At 49.8% G+C, this 20604-nt stretch overlaps 2 protein-coding genes across 12 annotated transcripts in view; both read right to left on the bottom strand.

Moving 5' to 3' along the window:
• Window positions 1-804: 804 nt before the first annotated feature.
• Window positions 805-7466, bottom strand: KPNA2 (karyopherin subunit alpha 2). Of its 3 annotated transcripts, none has more exons than XM_032977686.2 (11): window positions 7380-7466; window positions 6845-6965; window positions 5295-5435; window positions 4771-4859; window positions 4080-4348; window positions 3715-3809; window positions 3230-3493; window positions 2645-2878; window positions 2034-2216; window positions 1555-1701; window positions 805-1337 (listed from the first exon to the last, which is right to left on the bottom strand). In XM_032977686.2, the coding sequence occupies exons 2-11, from the start codon at window positions 6911-6913 to the stop codon at window positions 1242-1244; spliced, it is 1587 nt and encodes a 528-aa protein (XP_032833577.1). In that variant the 5' UTR covers window positions 6914-6965; window positions 7380-7466; the 3' UTR covers window positions 805-1241. The 3 variants fall into 3 exon arrangements, with proteins under 3 accessions (XP_032833577.1, XP_032833603.1, XP_075908273.1); XM_032977712.2 differs by having other exon boundaries at window positions 4771-4856; XM_076052158.1 differs by lacking the exon at window positions 7380-7466 and adding an exon at window positions 7108-7132.
• Window positions 7467-12024: 4558 nt separating this feature from the next.
• LOC116956211 (myosin-10-like) overlaps window positions 12025-20604 on the bottom strand; it is a 76831-nt gene continuing 68251 nt past the window's right edge. For 8 of the 9 annotated variants that reach the window (XM_076052107.1, XM_076052134.1, XM_076052117.1 and 5 more), the window contains 5 exons: window positions 19832-20040; window positions 19171-19279; window positions 18132-18304; window positions 17735-17758; window positions 12025-16308 (listed from right to left, as the gene is read on the bottom strand). In XM_076052107.1, the coding sequence (XP_075908222.1) occupies window positions 16128-16308; window positions 17735-17758; window positions 18132-18304; window positions 19171-19279; window positions 19832-20040 (696 nt within the window). In that variant the 3' untranslated portion in view covers window positions 12025-16127. The remainder of the gene's footprint in view (window positions 16309-17734; window positions 17759-18131; window positions 18305-19170; window positions 19280-19831; window positions 20041-20604) is intronic. The other variant, XM_076052124.1, reaches the window with a different exon arrangement.

The raw sequence follows: 20604 nt of genomic DNA, 5'->3' as shown, positions 1-20604 counted from the left end.
TCCCACAAACTTAGACGATACGCTGCGTCAAGAGACCATTGTACGGATACCGGTGGAATGTGAACCGAGATAATGGTCCCTCTACTTTTGCCACATTAAATGACAGGAAAAGACTGAAGTGATTTAGGGTACAGCCTGAGATATCCACAAATTACCATGTAGTTACAATATACACTTGGTTTTTATTTTGTTGAACCCGTCACGACAGCCAATTAGCAAGACTCGTCACATAAAACAAATAAATTCGTTCCTGGTACAACGCACCGGTGTGTTGGGACAGCAGACGGCAACAGGTACTGCAAATTTCGTGCACTTAAAAAAAAGTCAGTATGTATAAGCATAATGTACGATTTCCCTACAACCCATTGTACTTTATATGTATACATCACCCCCCTCCCCCACCTCCTCTTCTGGCCTCCCCACCCAAATGGCTCGGGCGACAATTATCCCTCCAAAGAATGAAACATGATTTCGCCACAAATATGGTTGTCGCCTGATGACGCTAGTTGTAATTACTGGCAAAACGTCGTGCGCAATATTGTAAATGTTGTGGATTTGCTTTCCAACACACCGGTGTGCTGTACTAAAGAACCGACATGTTTTGTTTACGTGACAAACCTAATTGCCTTTCAGGTGGTGGCAGGTTTAACACCACATTAACGCAATCCAACCCCAAAAAACCTTTATGGATATTGGTCGCGAAAACATAAGTGTTAAGCCTTCTCTAACATAGGCGTGTTCAGGAATTTCCGTTCACCAACAGAAAATTAAAGCACCTCACCATACAGATGAAATATTTCACACTTGCATATTCACACATTTTTATTTAAAGAAATACTGTGTACAAAAGAATGTTTGAAGCCAAATTCAAGTAGACTGCAGTACGTATTCACATTAAAAGTGGATGTTAGCTGCTACAAACGGCAGTGGTAGTCAAAACGAGCACAACCAACACAATGACACAGCAGCAACCTCAGGAGCCTCGTGTGCCCGAGAGCGGTCTAGTGTTACACTGGATCGCCCAAGAGGCCCAGAGAGAGTTGAAAGAAGAGACACATAAAAAACACAGACGAGGGTGAAATGGACACGTCAGTCGCTAATTTCCAGCATCTTGTTTTAAAATTCGCTGCGGCAGTTTATTATGCCCGAAGCGCGAAATCTCTCGCCCCACTCCCAATTAAGGGGGGGGGGGAAGCGTGAGGAATGGTGGGTGGAGGAGGTGCACTGGGAGGGAGGGCGGCTCAGAAGGCAAAGTTTCCGTGCTGCTCGTCTGCCACCTGGAAGTTGTACCCCTGCTCCCCAGCCTCGGGCACCAAGTTCTCCGCCTCGCTGTCGTCCTGCCAACAAAAAGCACCCAAAACACAGCACTATAATGTCAAGCGAGAACTTCATTTGTGATTTGCCTTTTTAGTGATAAAACATCGACAAGGTCTTACAAATTTGCTGTGAAAATGAAAAAATATGGGCCTAAACCATCTCACAATCTTCCAAAAAACGGCCACAACTTCAATACAGCGCAAACGCAGCCAGCAGCAGCGCTTCGCCAGGACGCACCTCAGAAAAGTACTTGTCGATGATGTTCAGGGCAGCCTTGTACACTGCCTCGTTCTCGTGCGACTGGAGGTGCTCAATCTTATCCAGTCCCCCGAGCTCCTCCACCATCATGCACAGCTTGTCCGTCTGGCCAACCTTGTCACCAGCCTGTGCACAAACCGCACCACGTACACCGGGACATCAACACTCTGCAAGGCGATCAAAAATATGCCAGCCGACAGCAAGCAGTCATTCAGAATTCATATTGGAAACAGCTACACGTTAAGCCTTAATACATGACGCAATCAAGTGTGCTTGCAAAGTGCTGCAGGTTTATCCTATACTATTCTATGCACCCCTGCAGGTACTTTTTAATTGGGACCGAAATACATTAGGGGTCCTTACTACATTTTAAAAATTTTGCAACACATGTAAAAATTAACCATTTCAAGGTCTTCACCACTAAGCCAGATAACTGTTTTGAGGAAGAAAAGTCAAACCTGGAAGATGTTGGTGATGGCGTCCAGGATGATGAGCACCGTGCTGCTGTCCTTGACTTCAAGCAGAGACAGCAGGGGCTCCATGGCCCCCACTTGGACCACGTACACGATATGGTCCACAGTGCCACCCGACGTCAGGTTCGTCACCGCCCACACCGCTTCGCGCTGGGCTTTGAATTCTCCCTGGGTACGACAGGAATAAGAACAGACTTTGGTTAGCCTCCACTCTAGCACTGCGGCTCAAACCGTAGACATTCGATCCTCCGGGTAAAATCCTAGAATGTCACGTTAGTTACACGGCAGTCTTACAAGTGTGGTCATTATACAATTTATCAATGGCTGTAATCAAATGCAAATGTCATTTAATTTTTTTTGTATACACACAAATCGATTGTTTTGGCGACTTCAAATTAGAGTTTTTTAACAGAAAACGTCCAACTCACCATTATGGTAAACAAAGGACTTTAAAAGCTGATTCTGAAAATGATTGCACGTTCATTAAAAACAAGTCAAAGTTAAATCTACAATCTGGATTACAAAGAGCTCGTGACAAGTCAAACCATTTGGTGAACCTCAACTCAAATAAAACACACGACGCACGTATCCCCCACCTTGTGCAGGACTTCGACCAGCGGGGGGATGAGGCCAGCAGTGATGACGGCGTTGATCTGCTCGGCGTGCCCAGCCGTGATGTTCGACAGTGCCCAAGCAGCCTCCTTCTGCACGTTGCTGCGCTGATGACGCAGCAGATTCTGGAACACTGGAAGAACGCCGGTGTTTATCACCGCCTGCGTCTGCTGGTCTGTGCCCGTCACGATGTTCCCCACTGTTCGGAGCGCTGGAGTCTGAGGACAAAGTACAAACACACGAGTGGTGACATTACTCCGAAAAAGGCAAAAAACCTGATACCAAGCAGAAGCTACCAAGCAGACATCTTTGTTCTCCAACTTTAAATCACACCAATTTTATTAAAATAAAACGTAAGGGAGTGTCCTGATGTAGAAGCAATATAGATATAAAAAGATAATTAACTCTGAATCTATTTTTGTCGATTCAGATCAACGGCAGTGTTAATGATAAGTGTTGACTGGTCGTGCGAGCAATTCTTACGTTCTTTGTAAGCAGCGAGTAACGGGAGTTTCCACGAGTGTTGCAAGTGATGTGGTGACGCGGTGTATGCGGTTATGATCACCCACCAGCACAGTGAGTTCTGGCGAGGCGAGCAGCTGTGCAAGGCGCGGCACCACACCGGCCGCCACCACCATTTCGATGCGATCGTTGGGGCCATCGCTCAGGTAGGACAGCGCCCACGTGGCGTCCGTCTGCACCTCCCGATCCTCGTGGTGCAGCAGCCGCACCAGCGCCGGCAGCAGCATCAGCACAGCCTCCTCAGGGGGAGGGGGCTTCTTGTTGCGGCACAGATTCGAGATCGTCCACGTCAGGTTGCGCAGGTAGCTCACCTGTGCACGGGGAAACCGAATGACAACGTTAAGCCCAATAGCTGCACTTTCATTACAACTTCATCCATAATATTGATCGCGAAAGCATACGCATCGTTAAACTGGTTTCATCCACTTTAACAATTAACACAAGTTGACTATCAATAATAGTGTAAGAGAGCATGACAATCAGAAGCCCTAGATGTGCAGTGTTGGGAAAGCGTTGGGGAAGTGAAACTCACAGACAGCATGGACAGATCTGGCATGGCCATGAGGGCCAACAGGGGCTCTACAGCTCCATACTTGATAACAAGGTCACGCAAGACGGGTCCATCACCTGCGGGTTGACACCGAAAGGGGAACAAGTAAATTCAATGTGCGAGGCCAAATCTCAATACCGCCAGCACAACCACAAAGGACACAACCAACGCATGCATACAGACGAGCCTGGCCACTCGAGTTCCAACAGCTGTGGGACAACACAACAGCCAATCACCACTCCTGTCTCCTGCAGCCAAACCCCCTACCCATCACCACTAACCCTTGCTGATGCCGACAGTAATGGCACCCGCACGCACAGCTTGTATGCGCGTACACAAACACGTACCGGCAATGTTTCCCAGCGCCCACACAGCCTGCTCGCTGATGTGCGCGTGCGGCGACGACAGCAGCGCCACGAAAGCAGGCACGGCACCGCCGTCCACCACGGCCTTGGTCTGCTCGCTCGTGCCCGACGCAATGTTCGTCAGCGCCCAAGCCGCCTCAAACTGGATCTGGCTGCAGTCCTCGTGCCCCAGGAACTGCACGAACCGTGGGATCAGCCCGGCGCTGATTATCTCGTTCAGTGGTGGGTGCCGTTCGCGGGAGAGCAGTTTCCTATGGAGAGCACAGGCACACACGCGGCTCAGTCGCGGGGTGGGTGGGTGTCGACGAGCTGCACAAGTAACCGAGAGGACACGCGCAGTGTGATGATAAATTGCACCTGAATGAGAACTGGAGTCACTCTTTGGTTCTATTGGGTAAAGTCACGTAGGTGAAAATAACAAAAAATCACGACGTTTCGGCCACAACACAGCGCTGTCCTCCAGACAGTCTCTTCCCTTCACCTGATAAAGGCCGCTTGTGTTGTGGCCGAAACGTCGTGATTTTTTGTTATTTTATTTTCACCTACGTGACTTTACCCAATAGAACCAAAGAGTATGGATCCTAGCAGTCACGAAAGCTTTAAATCTAGAAGAGAACTGGAGTCTCAATGACCCAGCTCCAGGCCATTTAAGAAAATACAAGCAGGGCCTCACCGTGCTCCCTGCGTCGACTGCAGCTGCACATCACTCTCATTGCTGCTCACGCCACGGACAATCTCTTCCAGGGACATCTGTTGCGCCTTCTGTCGACAAATGCCACAACACACCCCAACAAGAAAGCACCACTCCAATTAGCAGCTGGCTACGTACACTGCGAAAGAAGTTCAGCATACAACTGTTCAATAACGCATTCTTTGCAAATTGTTGGCAGCTACATTTGACAATAATCACGTAATGCATTGATCAATATACACTCAAGACACGGATTAAAATTGTAAGTGCGAATCGATCACTTGTAGATAAAATATGCTGTTGTATTAAGGCTAAGCGCACAAACGAGACTACAATGAGGCAAAACGAGAAACGATACAATTTTATTTGAATTGCAATATCGAATCGTGACAATCCAAAATCATTGGGGGGGGCGTGGGTGGGGATGACCAATAATTTGTGCCACCCCACGACTCTCATCCTGGGTCAAAACGTCAGAGGCGGCGATGCAGGAATGTTGACTCCACCTGTCCGTTCTGCTGCTTCTCCTGCAGTGGAGACGTCGGTTCGTCATCCATCGCGGCCACATTGCGCCGCTTCAGGATCTGGTCGTCCTTGCGTGCTTTGCGCAGCTCCAGGCACAGGTCCTTGCGATGCTGCCGCAGAGCCTGCTCGCCGCCACAAAACGAAAAGCACGCCACGGTTACGTGTGAGAGGGGAAAAAAAACCCACAGGGGGTAGCAGCGAGACGCCAGCAGCTGCCCACAACACACAGAAACCTTCGTGTGACGCACGAAGAGCTCACGGTATTTGCCGGCAGGGCAAGAAGTTGAGATTGCTGCCACCCCCCACCCCCACAAATTGGTGCCAATAAATTAGTACGTACGAACTCTACGATTCCAATATTAACTGTAATAAACCCCAACCTGAACCCTACACGGAAACAAAAAAAACTGCATCCCTTGATATTCATCAACGGAACCCGAAAAGGAAAGTTTCTGAACGCACGAAGATCTGGATTACTACAAAAAAAGAGGGAACCTGCAAGGAAAGTACCGACTACTGGGAAATGTAGCATTAGTTAAGACTTGGCTATTGGATGAGGCTCTCAGGGGCCCATAGGCCGAGGTGGCGTTTTGGCACTTGGAAATTGCGGCGTGCACGGTGGGCAATCGTGATGGTGCGAGATTGGAAGGGGATGAGACCCCTTCTATTGCGGGGACCATAAAGGATTGGTGGGCGACTTGTCAGACGAGAAGCGTCACACGCATCCCGTCCATCATGACCGATGTTCAAGGAACTAGTAATCGACGGAGGAAGAGCTGACTGGGGGATGAGAATGTTTGATGACGAGATGCGACAGCGAGACGTCGCACGGACGTTGACATTATTTTGCACCGTAACGCGGCCAAACATACGACTCGCGACATGGGGGTGGGGGGCGAGGGCGTGTAATGGACACGTGGAGATGCGAGATGGAGAGACCGCGACGAGGATTCGATGGCCGAGGGCGTTGATGGCATAGCGGCTGGTGGCATTAACATCCCAAACCGGCATTTTAAGCCGCAAATAACATCACGATGAAATCGAAATCCCACCCGCAAAAGGACACGTGCGCATTTGTTGATTTCAACACTTTACGCGAGACCGAATCCCCCCCCCCACCTTATACCGTATTGTCAGTATTCCGTGTCCAGAAGCGGCGCGCCCAAGCCGGTTGTATAACCAGGCCGACAGGGTGTGTGTGTGTATGTGGTGGAGGGGTCCCAACGACGTGGTCCGGCCGCGCTCACTGCGCCAGGGGTTCCACTTCGCGCGACTGTGGCCGAGCAAGATTTCTCCAACACGGGCGCGAATTGATGGACGCGAGCCAATGCCGCTCTGCGGTCACTCCCCTTTCGACCAAAGCGTCTCCGTTCTCTCCCGTGCGAGAGTACGCGACCCCGGGGGGGGGGGGGGGGGCATCTCGCCGGGGTTTGCCGTCTAGCCCCTCGTTCGCAGCCCGGCACTCGGCTCGCTGGGGACGGCATTTCCCTCCCTACCGCCCCCCGCCGCCGCCCCAGACCGCCTCACTCACCGCGGCATCGCGTCCTTTGTTCTTGAACTGCCCGATGCGCTGGGACGAGTTCTCGTTGCTGGAAGCCATGGCGGCGGTGGCGGCGGCACTCGGCGATGGCGGCGTTAGCGGGAAGCGGCGACTGCAAACGGACGAGAAGCCGCGCTTAAGTTAGTTCGCTCGAGACGAAGACCCCGTCCGAGCCGCTCGATTCCCCGCAGTTCTCCCGCCTCAAGCCTTAGACCCCGCGATTGTATACTCTCACCCACCCTTTACAATCCCACCTCTAACACGCCGCGCAGAGACGCCGAACCGGCGGCCCGGAGCGAACACGCGGGCTCGGTGGTGGGCGATGCCGCACAGCAGAGGGCGTCCCGGGTTTCCGAGCCGAGCCGATCGCTTCCCGGGCTGGGCTCAGCTCATCGTAGGATCACCGGCTCCTAGATCCTTTTAACCCCCTCCGCCGTCAACGATTTCAGCAGACGGGAACCCCTTGGGAACCCCTTAAAAAAACCCCTGCGCCACGACAACGCGAACCGCCGCATCGACCACTCACCTCAACTCTGTGCGGAGAATGCGTCAAGCATGGTCGCCAGCGTCCTGATATAGAACCGGCGAGGCGCGTGCCCATTGGCTGCGAGGACACGGCGCGGTCACCGATTGGTGGATTTAAAAAAAAACCGCTCCGCCGAGGGTGGTTCGGTCTCGCTCCGCCAAACGCGACCACTTCTCGCGAGACTTGAGCGAATCACCGCCTCCGCACGTAACTTTTAAATTTTAAAAGGCCAACCGACCCCGCTCTCCCCTTCAGCTTGCAACAGCTGGGAAATGGGGGGGGGGGGGTTAAATATCCGAGTTTATATAGTGGGGTTTATATAGAGAGAGAGGGGTTTATATTGGGAGAGTGGGGTTTATATAGGGAGAGGGGTTTATACAGGGAGAGTGGGGTTTATACAAGGAGAGTGGGGTTTATATAGGAAGAGTGGGGTTTATATAGGAAGAGTGGGGTTTATACAGGGAGAGTGGGGTTTATACAGGGAGAGTGGGGTTTATATAGTGGGGTTTATACAGGGAGAATGGAGTTTATATAGAGAGAGTGGGGTTTATATATAGAGAGTGGGGTATATACAGGGAGAGTGGGGTTTATATAGGGAGAAGGGTTTATATAGGGAGAGTGGGGTTTATATAGGAAGAGTGGGGTTTATATAGTGGGGTTTATACAGGGAGAGTGGGATTTATATAGTGGAGTTTATACAGGGAGAATGGGGTTTATATAGGGAGAGTGGGGTTTATATAGGGAGAGTGGGGTTTATACAGGGAGAGTGGGGTTTATACAGGGAGAGTGGGGTTTATATAGGGAGAGTGGGGTTTATATAGGGAGAGTGGGGTTTATACAGGGAGAGTGGGGTTTATACAGGGATAGTGGGGTTTATACAGGGAGAGTCCGGTTTATAGAGGGAGAGTGGGGTTTATACAGGGAGAGTGGGGTTTATACAGGAAGAGTGGGGTTTATACAGGACCAGTGGGGTTTATACAGGGAGAGTGGGGTTTATACAGGGAGAGTGGGGTTTATACAGGGAGAGTGGGGTTTATACAGGGAGAGTGGGGTTTATATAGTGGGGTTTATACAGGGAGAATGGGGTTTATATAGGGAGAGTGGAGTTTATATAGGGAGAGTGGGGTTTATATAGTGGGGTTTATACAGGGAGAATGGGGTTTATATAGGGAGAGTGGAGTTTATACAGGAAGAGTGGGGTTTATACAGGGAGAGTGGGGTTTATACAGGGAGAATGGGGTTTATATAGGGATAGTGGGGTTTGAACAGGGAGAGTGGGGTTTATATAGGGAGAGTGGGGTTTATATAGTGGGGTTTATACAGGGAGAATGGGGTTTATACAGGGAGTGGGGTTTATATAGGGAGAGTGGGGTTTATACAGAGTCGGTTTATACAGAGCGAGTGGGGTTTATACAGGGAGAGTGGGGTTTATACAGGGAGAGTGGGGTTTATATAGGGAGTGGGGTTTATACAGGGAGAGTGGGGTTTATATAGGGAGAGTGGGGTTTATACAGAGTGGGTTTATACAGAGCGAGTGGGGTTTATATAGGGAGAATGGGGTTTATACAGGGAGAGTGGGGTTTATACGGAGAGAATGGGGTTTATATAGGGAGAGTGTGGTTTATATAGGGAGAGTGGGGTTTATATAGGGAGAGTGGGGTTTATACAGGGAGAGTGGGGTTTATACAGGGAGAGTGGGTTTTATATAGTGGGGTTTATACAGGGAGAATGGGGTTTATACAGGGAGAGTGGGGTTTATACAGGGAGAGTGGGGTTTATATAGGGAGTGGGGTTTATATAGGGAGAGTGGGGTTTATATAGGGAGTGGGGTTTATATAGGGAGAGTGGGGTTTATATAGGGAGAGTGGGGTTTATACAGAGTGGGTTTATACAGAGCGAGTGGGGTTTATACAGGGAGAGTGGGGTTTATACAGGGAGAGTGGGGTTTATACAGGGAGAATGGGGTTTATATAGGGAGAATGGGGTTTATACGGAGAGAATGGGGTTTATATAGGGAGAGTGTGGTTTATATAGGGAGAGTGGGGTTTATATAGGGAGAATGGGGTTTATACAGGGAGAGTGGGGTTTATACAGGGAGAGTGGGGTTTATATAGGGAGAGTGGGGTTTATATAGGGAGAGTGGGGTTTATATAGGGAGAGTGGGGTTTATATAGGGAGAGTGGGGTTTATACAGAGCGAGTGGAGTTTATACAGGGAGAGTGGGGTTTATACAGGGAGAGTGGGGTTTATACAGGGAAAGTGGGGTTTATATAGAGAGAGTGGGGTTTATATTGAGAGTGAGGTGTATGTAGGGAGAATGAGGTTCATATAGAGAGAGCAGGGTTTTTATAGAGTGGGTTTTATATAAGGAGAGTGGGGTTTATATCAGGAGAGTGGGGTTTATATAGGGAGAGTGGTGTTTATACAGGTGTCGTGACATTGAATGAGTCACTGGAATGCGTGCCGCTGGGAGATTGGTAGACAATGGAATTAGGGGTAGCAGCAGCCCGTTCTACCAGTTGGACCTGTGGGCAAGGCACGGAGCCATCTGGGGGATCCAGAGGGGTGCGGGGCAGAGGGCGGAGCCTGGCCATGCTGGGCTGGATAAAAGGTGAGCTCCGACTCAGTTGGGGCTGCTGAGATCACGAGTGGAACTCGTCGTGCTATCGTCGATGTGATCTTCGCCCTCTTCCAGCTGTGGGTCTTGCAGCATGTTGGCTGTCCCGATCCGGTGTGTAGTTATCCCCCAAAGCTGGGAAGGCCGGAATAAAAGAGAGAGTACCTCCCTTCTAGTGTCTGTGAATGAGTACAGTACACAGTTAGTGGGCTTTTAACACTTGGGTGTATACAGGGAGAGTGGGGGAGGGGGTTTGACACCCAGGTTTATACAAGGGAGAGTGAGTGTCTAACCATTATATTTACACCCTGATGCCGTCCGCTGCCAGTTCAACTATATCGAAGCGATAGCCGCTCGCGTTCACTTGAAACATGGACGTTGCATGGCCCATTTCGCTTCAAGCCTCCGTGCAATTCTCTTGCGCGTATTGGCGGTTGGAAGCTGCGTAACGCTGTTACCTTGGAACCGTTTTGTTCTTTCCCTTCCCCGCTCTGCGTCGCCGTTCATGATTACAATGAGTTTCACCCACAGAGCCACGTATGTGCCCACAAACACACGCGCGTGTGACGGTCCCATTTATGATATTGTTATAATGACTTGACACGCTTGTCTTGAGACGGTTTCTTTATTGTAGAGACGCGTTCACTCGAACAGGCGGAGGACCCCACTGCAACAGCCCCGAGTCTCCCACGCATCTCCCTTTTTACGGATCGAGGCCACGCCCCATTCCCGAACCTTCTTGTTGGCTCTAGAGCGCTCACTCCACCTGCAAACTCTACCGTTCTCTTCCGTCACCTGCCCACGCTCCTATTCGCGATCATTACCATAACCACCAGTCCCTTAGTACTGAAAGCCGATACCCCTGTCATTACCTCCCGTGGCCACTCGTCCATTTGCACTGTAGGCTGACTCCCCTGTCATTACCTCCCGTGGCCACTAGTCTGCTCACACCACAAGTTCTCGACTGTCATTACATTAATGCCTCTTCTTCTTTCCCACAGCCGGTGCCGGATGAAGGCAGTGCAGGGCCTGTAGCACGTGTTATAAAGGAGCCCTAAATAAAAAAATAACCCCACAAATATTAAAACACAAATGTTTTACTTGCATAGTAAAGTAATTGCATTTTTTCACTTGTTATACAGCCAGATAATACGACAAATCGCTAACCTTAAACACCCAGTCGTTCATAAAAGTTGAAGGCGGTATAGTACTATAGTTATAGAGCAAGTGCAGAATCACTGAACCGGAATTGATAGCGTGAAAGCATTTAGCACGGGGGCCCTTGAAAGTGCGGGGCCCGTAGAATATGCTACTTTTGCTACTCGGATAATCCGGCACTGCCCACAGCGGCTATAATTATCGCGATGATGCAAGAAGTAGCGAGCGGAGGCTCTGCGCAGAGACTGGTGAAGGGAACAGAAAACTAAAATTCCATACTTGGCATATTGGGTATGGCTAACGTTGGCCAAACGTTGCATGTTTACTGGGAGCCAACATTTTCCACGGCTCGGTTTTAATCTACGCGAATCAAGCCCATGACCGGAGTACATAAATCTGCAGTTTCTCCCACACCTCGTCTTCTTAAAGTCTGCTTGTCCGCAGTCACCTCACCCATCCGCGAAATAGCGATATTGTTCATGAATAAACGTAAGCATTTTAATTCTGCTGTGTCCGATAGAACGTGCCAAAGTTAAATAATATCCAGCAAACTTGATCTCCTTACGACACTGCTAGCCCATAACCTGAACAGCTCATCCCTGGGCTTAAACCGAACCTACCTTGGCTGTGACCATGTATGAACCAAAGACACATTTACGACCCAAATAAATCAACGACTAACCGCGAAGTAGGTGTTGGACGTCAGGGGTGTGGGCACATCACTTCAAAATTAGGCCGAGTGGAAATTGTCAGCAGAATTGTAATCCAGATCCCAATTCCGAACCGGCCACCTCTAAGGGTGCACGATATCTGTTTGGATCCCCTACACTTAAGCAGGAACCGACACCGATGAACACAAAAAAACACGTGTTTTAGGGTACAGCAAGTATAACTTTTATTTAAAAAAAATGTTATGCCATAACGAGCAGATGTCACATCGTTTTTATTTAATGAGACGCTTTCACCGCTCCCCCCGGGCTCATTTGCTGTGAATGAACACTGCTGTAATGTATAATCGTCATTACTAGATATACTTTGATCCATGTCTCCCTTGAAATATACTTTTCGTCTCAATGGGCTTTCACCTGGATACAAATATAGAGCGGGCAATGGCTCTCTACTGGACCAGGTGAGAGTGGCTTTCCCAGAGAGGCTGCTCCCTCACTGCTCAAAGCAGTCGAATCACCTCACCTAGCATGTGGCCAGGGTGTCTAGGGCTGACCAATCACAATTAATCACGCAACAGAAGAGTCCATGGGACCAGACAAGAAGTCGTGTAACAATTCATCCCTCCTCCCCCTCCCCAGCGAAGTCGATTATTTGTCATGAATATTGGGCGGCGACTTTACTCAAGAACGTACCAATTGTATAATTTGAGATTTTATATGACATTATCATACACGTATATGATTTGATGCATGAACCGTGAGTGTAAAGAGTAGAATTTTAATTGATAAATTGATGCATCGTTACATGCCCACATACTATTTCACCCTTCGCTACCACCCGTGGTGGCAAAACGTAATCGTTATTAATTAACAGCCCCAAAAGACTGAATTTATAAACACCACTCACATAAGCAACGCATGTGAAAAAAGTTATCAAGTTAATTATCACACCTGATGATGACTGCTTGTGTTGCAGTTGAAACGTCGTGATAATTTTGCTTTATATTTTTATTCTTTTGTTTCCCTTCTACGTGACTTTACCGAAAGAACCAAGAATATAAGTTAATTCACATTTATTGATAATTTAAAGAAATCGTTACGATTCGTGTTTTTCTACCAAGTTAAGTTCTCCGCCTCGTTGACAAACGGCGAAGCGTCATATTCCCAATTCGAGGAGCGGAGCGACGAAACCGACCCAAAAATGAAACCTGTTCATAATTTGTTCTCCGATCACAACCAAAAGAAACCCAAAAGGATGCTGCCACCAGAGTCATGACGCATGACATACGACTTGAGTCCAGCATCTAAAGCTGGGGTGGGACACCTTTTTTCTTATCGAGGGCCATATAGGATTCTCAAATACCTTTAATCGGACTGCACTGAACACACGGCTGGCGTTATCTAATAATAATAAAAAATAATGTAACGTGAAAAGAACTCGGGCTGACCTTTTACCGCTTTACTTTCACTGCAACGCATTGATGCCGGGTCGGCGTGTGAATAGTACGCTTGTAGTGATAAATATAGTTTGGGAGCCATAACGAAGCGGTAGGCCTCATGTGGCCGCAGTCCGTACGCGTTGAGGTCGTGGGCCAGATACGGCCCGCGAATAGCAGGTTCCCCATTCCTGCTCTGAAGCCACCGTAATATCAGACCTGGCGTCAGCATCAGCCGACAGACGTTTCGGGGTTCATGAGGCAATGTGTGAAAAAGACTGCAGCTAATTTTGCTGTGTCTGTTCCACCTGAAGACGGAAGCTTGTGTTGCCTCCGAAACGTCGTGATTTAATTTAGTTTTCATTTTATTTTACCTACGTGACTTTACCGAAAAAACGAAAGAGTACGTTCCACGGTTATTAGTGGGGCCCTTGGAGCAATGTTGCTGTCCGTAAGCCCAATGATAACGTTCATGGTCAGGGCAGAGGCCAGACTTACTAACAAAGCATGTAACGATTCGCCTTCCCACTGTGTCCATGAAACGTGGTAAAAAACACAGTAATCAAATTGTGTCATTTATACCGACCCGCTTGTACAGTTTATTCAGTTTTTTTTATACTTTTGTTGTCTCCGTTCATCTCAATTTCTAACATGTAATTTGCATAACTTGTAAATAATTGATTCTCACGCACACACACACACGTCTTAATGCGTGTATTCAGAGCAGAATAACTGATTTTAACAGATGAATGGATACATCTTCACTGTTGCCCAGTGAACATGCAAACGTTGGCCCAACATCAACCAACGTTTGCATGTTCACTGGGTACACGCCTCAATCTGATCCCACAGAACAGCTCGTGGGGTCGAGCTTCCATGCGCGCTGTGCCGCACCTCGGAACACCGAGCCTCCCGATGAAGTTCAGCCGCTATAGCTGTGTTCACACCAGGGCCACGGATTCACAACAGGTCCACTGAGAACCGAACTCTCCCACTCCGAAATGGATCTCGTTTATGCCACTTCAAAAGGAAAATATGGCTCAAAAATAGAGACAGCGGTCGCAATCCCAATGGTTGAAGCCCTCTTGAATGTCCCTTGTGTTTCTCTCCATTTGCTTGGAGCCGCAGGTCTGAGAATGTAGCGTCCTAATAGGAACCCCCATTCCCTTCGTGTTCTCAACAAGTGGCCACTGGTACAGACTAAATCCCCTAGTGTAAACACAGCTAATGCACCTAAATTAGTAACCATAAGCAAAAGACGTGGAGTTGAACATGATTACACAGATGACAGTGGTAGAGCACTGTAGTCACATTTACCCTACGCTGTGCAAGTTTGCGATCTCTGCAGTTGCATCAAATACGTGGACACGGGAGTACATTAGGCATCACAGTTTTCCTTCAGGAAACAAAAAAAAAGTACGAGTACATTTGCAGCAGGATCGACGAAAAGCGAAAGCCACACTGGGAAAGGCTCCGTGGCTGGCTTAAGTCTTTCACTGCCTCCTAGAATACACGACCCCGGAAAGAACAGGCGCGATAACTTTCCAGGGTCGTACGCAGGAGGGGGGGGGGGGGGGGTCCAGGATTCAACAACAGAGGAAATGTCTCCAATCCAACGCTCCTCGTCCGCATCAGCACGAGAACCAGGTGCGCAGTAAATCATTGTCTCTCTCTCTCTCTCTTAACACAAAGCACGTCCAAAACAGGTCATCGATATGTCCACACAGGGCCCGAGTTTGAGAAATGTCACCTGTCCATCATCACCAATAATCAAGCGAACACCTTAATCATTTGGGACATGTGCCGCCAACTCCTTTGCTACACGTGCATTGCACGCGTTTCCAATGTGGGGCTAAGACAGGCATGCGTCATTCTCTCCCTCGCCCCTCTACGCCCACCTCCGTAAACACCTCCATCAGGTATGAGACACAAGAGTCACACCAAACACAAACACTATCTGGGTCAGACCTCCCACAAATACTTTGTAGGACTTGCAAATTACAAATGGTTTGCGTCTGTGTCGAGATGTTAACTACCTCGTCTGGTATATAGATTGTGGGTTCAATCCAGACCCTCACGTCTGTATAGAAACATGCGTTTAGATTATTTGGCTGCTATAAATTTCCACATGAATAGCCACTTTCGTTGAGGTATCATTTTGTGGCCAGATCGCTTCTGAAAAGAGCCACATAGCTCAGTGGGTCTTACCTGGTAAAATAAAAATAGTTTCGCTTGGGTGTTTAGAGACTGATTAGCAGGGTGGGCGGGCATTGCATGCTCTGCTCGCCTCACTTCCGCCTTAGTTTGTAAGGCCTGAGTGCGATTGTTAACTTTTGGAAATTTTGGCCTCCTAAAGGACAAATACCGTTTTGTGTATGAATGCGTGGACTCCGATCGGATACAAAGAAGCCTTGAGCTCGCTTTTTTCACAGTTGGCTTGCCAGCAAGGCTTCGAGATTACAAAAGAATATAACATCAACGAAAACGTCAGCTAGACCAAAATGACGGGCGTATGGTTACGATTACAAGAAGTATAACAAGCTGTAACAGGCATTATATCTAAAGTTCTAAACATACTGCGGCGAACTTGAAATACTGTTGGAATTTCCGTTACAATGAAAAGTGCGGTCGGCACGCCCACCGACCGGGATCGTAACATCATCGGCCCAGCGTGCGTTGCTGCTGCTGCTGCTGCTCAGTGGTTGCCTGTAGTTCTGTTTGTTTCAGGTCTAGTCCTATAGTCCAGGTGATACCAGCGCCACCCACGGCCCCCCTCCCCCCGCCGTCGGCTCCTCCTTGTGCCGCAGTCCAGGCCTGAAGGCCGAGGTCCCCTGGGGACCATCGCGGTGGTGGAGGCCACTGACGCAGGCTACTCGCTCGGGCTGGGCTGCGTGTCGTTTAGAGAATCCTTCTCCTTGCTGCTCACCGAGTCGTCGTCCGACAGGTCGCCTTCGAAGGAGGAGTGCTGCACAGTGCGGCGTCCGGTTCGGCTACTGCCGCTACCACTGGCGGCGCCGCCGCCGCTGCTGAATGAGAAGGCGCCGCCTCGCCTGGGGTGGGTGGGCGATGGGGTGTGAAAATCACGACGAGGGGAGGGGTAAGGGTGAAGTTACAAGAGAGCTTCACTGCTGATTTATTCTCATTAGCAGAACATGATACTCGTTAGCACCACTACCACCACCACGAATGTGGGATGCAAAGAGATACAAGCAAAGCCCTAGGCCCCTAGAGGGCAGCAGCGGTGAGTTCAGCATCCTCAATGAAACCAGGTGAGACCCTATTGAGGATGTGGATTTCTTTATGGGTACCCGTAGTTCGGCAGAAGCAGTTATTTTCGAGATCGTATAAAATAGGTTGCAGGTAATTTATACAATTTGGGATTTGGGCTGCAACACTGGCTCCCATTGGTCTACCCTTTTAATAATAACGTCCTTTGTTTTGGAAAGCCTCGCCGACTCTCAAGACTTTTTCAGGAGGATCTTGCGTTGCAATATTTGGCCAATTCCTTTTCGTATTTTTCTCATGGGGAAAAACTGGCATGACCACACGATACCCGCCACGCATACGAGGGGGTGTGGGGGGGGTTATACTCAACTGTCTACATGGATAGCTCCATGAGTGATAGCACAGGGCTATTACAATTCCATTTCGAAGTTGACAGCACATTCGGCAATATTTTGCATAATTCACCAGGCAGCTGCCAGGAATAAGCAGTCACCTCCCTGAAAAGCAGCCATGGTGCCGAGCACATTCACTTCTACGCTACCTCGCCTGGTATGCAGGAGGTTGTGGGTTCGATCCCAACCCCTGTATATTTATGTTTGCATATTCTCCCCGTGGTCGCGTGGATTTTTTTCCTCCGGGTCCTCTGGGTTTTCCTTCCACATTTAGAAACACGCGTTTAGATTATTTGGCTGCTATAAATTTCCACATCATAAGCCACTTAGTTGAGCTATCATATGTGGACAGGTCGCTTCTGAAAAAGCAAAAAGCTAATTGGCTATACCTGGTAAAATATAAATTGTTTACTTTCACTTTTTTAGTTATTTGCTTCACTAAAAAGATTCTGAACTCCAAAGCATCGCGTGACCAGGCACCTGCCCCAGCGAGAATCACCGACATGCGCAGGATAGATCACCCGTGAAGAGCGTTGTTGTGCGTGCAGAGGGTGACGCAAGAGCTAGCAATAGCGACAGACGTGGCAAGGCGGCCCTGCGTGACACTGCACTGCTACACACGGGGGGGGGGGTGGGGGGAGTGCCACTCAAGTCGTCGGCAACGCTTTATCATTTCCTCCAGATCAGGCCGATCCAGTGCTCGCTGCCAATTGCACTTATTGAGTTCGGTTAACTTGGCAATGGTCGCGTATTGAGCAGCAGCAGCAGCTGCGAATTTGACCGACGACGGCTCTGACGGAGGAAATGGTCAACCAAGGTGCAGACGACAGGAAGCAGGGAACTCAGACCGGAGCCTTACTTGTCAGGTTTGTTAAATCGGGTGCTGTTTCCGGATGAGAAAAAAAAAACCACGAGTCAGTCCATCAACAAACAACATCATCACGACCACCACCGTGCCGTCTACGCTCGTCGTTCAAACAAATATCGTTACAAAAATATGTCATGACCACAACGCACAGCTTGTGAGGTTTTTCTGTTTGGGCCGAGGCGGCATGGGCAGCACGCCGCTGCGTTGCTGTGCCACGTCGTTGCGGTGTCGGTTTCGCCGTTGTGCCGACGTGCCGCGGTGTCGCCAAGCCGCTGTGTGGACGCGTCACCGCCGCGTCGCGGCGTCACTGCCTGCGTTGTGGCGTCGCCAGCCATGCGCCGGGCGCTGCTGCCGCCGCCGCTGCTACCGCCGCCGCCGCGTAGCTCACCTGAGCTTGCTCTTGAGGGTGTTCACCTCACGGTTCATCGCCTCCGAGTGCTCCAAGGCATCGTCCAGCTCGCGCTGCAGCTTGCGCCGCGCCGCATTGGCGCGCGTTGCCTCCTCCTCCGCCTCCTCGAGCTGCCGCTTCAGCGCCTTCACGCGGGACATCGCCTTCTCCACCTGCCGGTGGGGGGTGAAGCAGTGCGGGGGGGGGTTACGACGTTGAAGGGCACTATTAAGATAAACTATCGTTTATTTGACCAGATAAGGGCTCACCGAGCTATGTAGCTCTTTGTCAGAAGCGACCTAGCCACAAATGACAGCTCTTAACAGAAGTGGCGTATCATTACGTGGACATTTATAGCAGCCAAATACTCTAAACGCAAGTTGGTTCTCAATGTGGAGGGAAAAACAGAGTACCTGGAGAAAAATCCACACGACCACGGGGAGAACACGCGAATATATGAGGCGTCAGGGTTGGGAACGAACCCACGACCTCATGTATACCAGGCGAGGTAGTCAACATCTCGCCACTGTGGATTCACCACACGGAGAGGAGGGAAGGAGGTGCGCTCTCAGAGCATCTGGATTCTGTGCGATTAAATAAGACTTGGGTTTGAATGCCATCAATGTACACAACACACGCAGTGAATGACGGTGAATTCCCCAGAACGCAGCTGGAAAGCGTTCCTCTGCAGAGGAAGCGAGTGCTGGGTGTGAAAGCTCAGATAAAACGTGTGGGTGTCCATGGAAGGGTAGCGGTGTCCATTGTATTCCCGAAGGCTTTTGAGGAAATTTCAAGTTCACAACCTGATTAATTGAAGAGGATGCTGACGTCACGAAAACGAACGCTGCTGCTGCAGCACGCACTTCCTGCCTGATTTGCCTCCTCCGTGGTGCGCAGTGGCCACCGCGGTCCCACGTTGCCACGTCGGCGACACAAGTGGCCACCATAATCCCCCGTCGGCCACCACCCTCACCCCCCAACGCGGCCATCGCATCCCACTTGGGAGCCCTGGCGGGCCCACCAGTCGTGCCGAATGTACCTGCTCCTTGTAGGTGTCTCCGTGGCGACGCTCATCCTCCACTTGTAGCATAACCTCCTTCAGCCGCTTCTCCGAGCGCCGCACCAGTTTGTTGGCTCCTGTTCGCTCCCTGCGACGGCGTTCAAGCGACCGCTTTTGAATTGCAAACATTTCCCTCGCGGCATTCAGTTGGTGCTCACGGTGTTTTAAATTATATAACAATAGCAGCCTGGTCGGGCACTGGGACAACAGTGTCCAGGATAGTTTGAGGAACGTTGATGAGATTTTAAGTAAAAAAAAACAGAAATTTGTATTATTTTTAATAGTGTATGTGTTGTTTGTCTCAACTCTTTTTTTGAAATCTGTAATTGTTAGTGTCAATGTTAGGTTAGTAACACTTCATGCTCTCCAGTTTCCTGGACGAAAAGTGGGATAAGTTTTGCCCAAGTTGTTGAGCCAGCCGGTTCAACAATTTTATAAACTAAACACATGGACACGCACGCACATGTGAAATGTGTCGTACACAGATACATTCACGGACACATGTATGGACACACAGGTACGACCGGCCCATCGGTCCATACTTCATTTACCAGCTGTGAGACCATGGGGGGCAAGGGCAGCGTCTTGCCCCGAGGCGCGAAAATGTGCAGCTACGGCAGTGGGTGCACGAGGCACGTACCGAGCCTCGTGCTCCAGCTGCTCCTCCATGGTGGCCACCTTGGCCTCCAACGCCGTAACGGTGCTCTTGTATTTGGCCTTGACAGACGTCTCCAGCTCCGCCAGCTTCGCCCGCAGCTCCTTGTTCTGCCGCTCCAGCTGCTGGCGCGCGTTGTCATTCTTCTGCGCATTGCTGCGCTCCGCCGTCACCTCCGCCGTCAGCTGCTCCGCCTGCTCGTGCACGCATGCACACGTGCACACGCTATACAAATTCTAGTCTCTTACAGCCCTTCGTTAATCCACTGATGGATGAAGGACTACCCCACGCCATAGTGCCGTGGGAGTTGTTTGATCAACGTGAAGTATAGTCAAAGTGAATTAGTGAAGCGGTTGTTGGGGGGGGGGAGCATAGTTCCATGCGTTAGCTACTGTTCTACCATCAGGCTATGTTTGTTTACTTATTTTGCTGAGTACAGGAACAAAACTGCTCCCGTCTCAAACATTCAGCGTTTTCTCAACGTATTTTGACTTCCGGGCTGCGGTTCACATGGCCCGTGAAGTCTTTTCTGGGGTCATTGGCTTGCTGCACAAGTGCCCTGACTGTACCATTTCATAAGTATTGGTGGCCACTTGCTCCGAATCACAAGTATCAAGTGACTCGTCACACCCTCCAGTCATCTGACAACGCGAAGCTGCAGGCAGGATGCTCAGGCGCTCCCATGTGCAGTTTGGACAAAGACGCTTCTCTTCTCTCTCTCTCCACCACCACGAGTGCCACCCCTTCCCCATGGCCGA

The sequence above is a fragment of the Petromyzon marinus genome, chromosome 3, assembly GCF_048934315.1.
Source record: "Petromyzon marinus isolate PM22_M1 ecotype Great Lakes invasive population chromosome 3, UKy_Petmar_22M1.pri1.0, whole genome shotgun sequence".
Taxonomy (NCBI): Eukaryota; Metazoa; Chordata; class Hyperoartia; order Petromyzontiformes; family Petromyzontidae; genus Petromyzon; species Petromyzon marinus.
Note: the sequence above shows the minus strand (reverse complement) of the source record. Positions and strands in the feature narration are given on the sequence as shown.

Bases quoted from the DNA above. Each gene is read 5' to 3' on its own strand.
- KPNA2 (XM_032977686.2), bottom strand. From the start codon at position 6,913: ATGGCTTCCAGCAACGAGAACTCGTCCCAGCGCATCGGGCAGTTCAAG. The intron at 2,217-2,644 runs GTGGGGGATACG...TGTCGTACCCAG, and splicing joins TGGTCGAAGTCCTGCACAAG to GGAGAATTCAAAGCCCAGCG. The intron at 1,702-2,033 runs GTTTGACTTTTC...GTTTGTGCACAG, and splicing joins CCATCACCAACATCTTCCAG to GCTGGTGACAAGGTTGGCCA.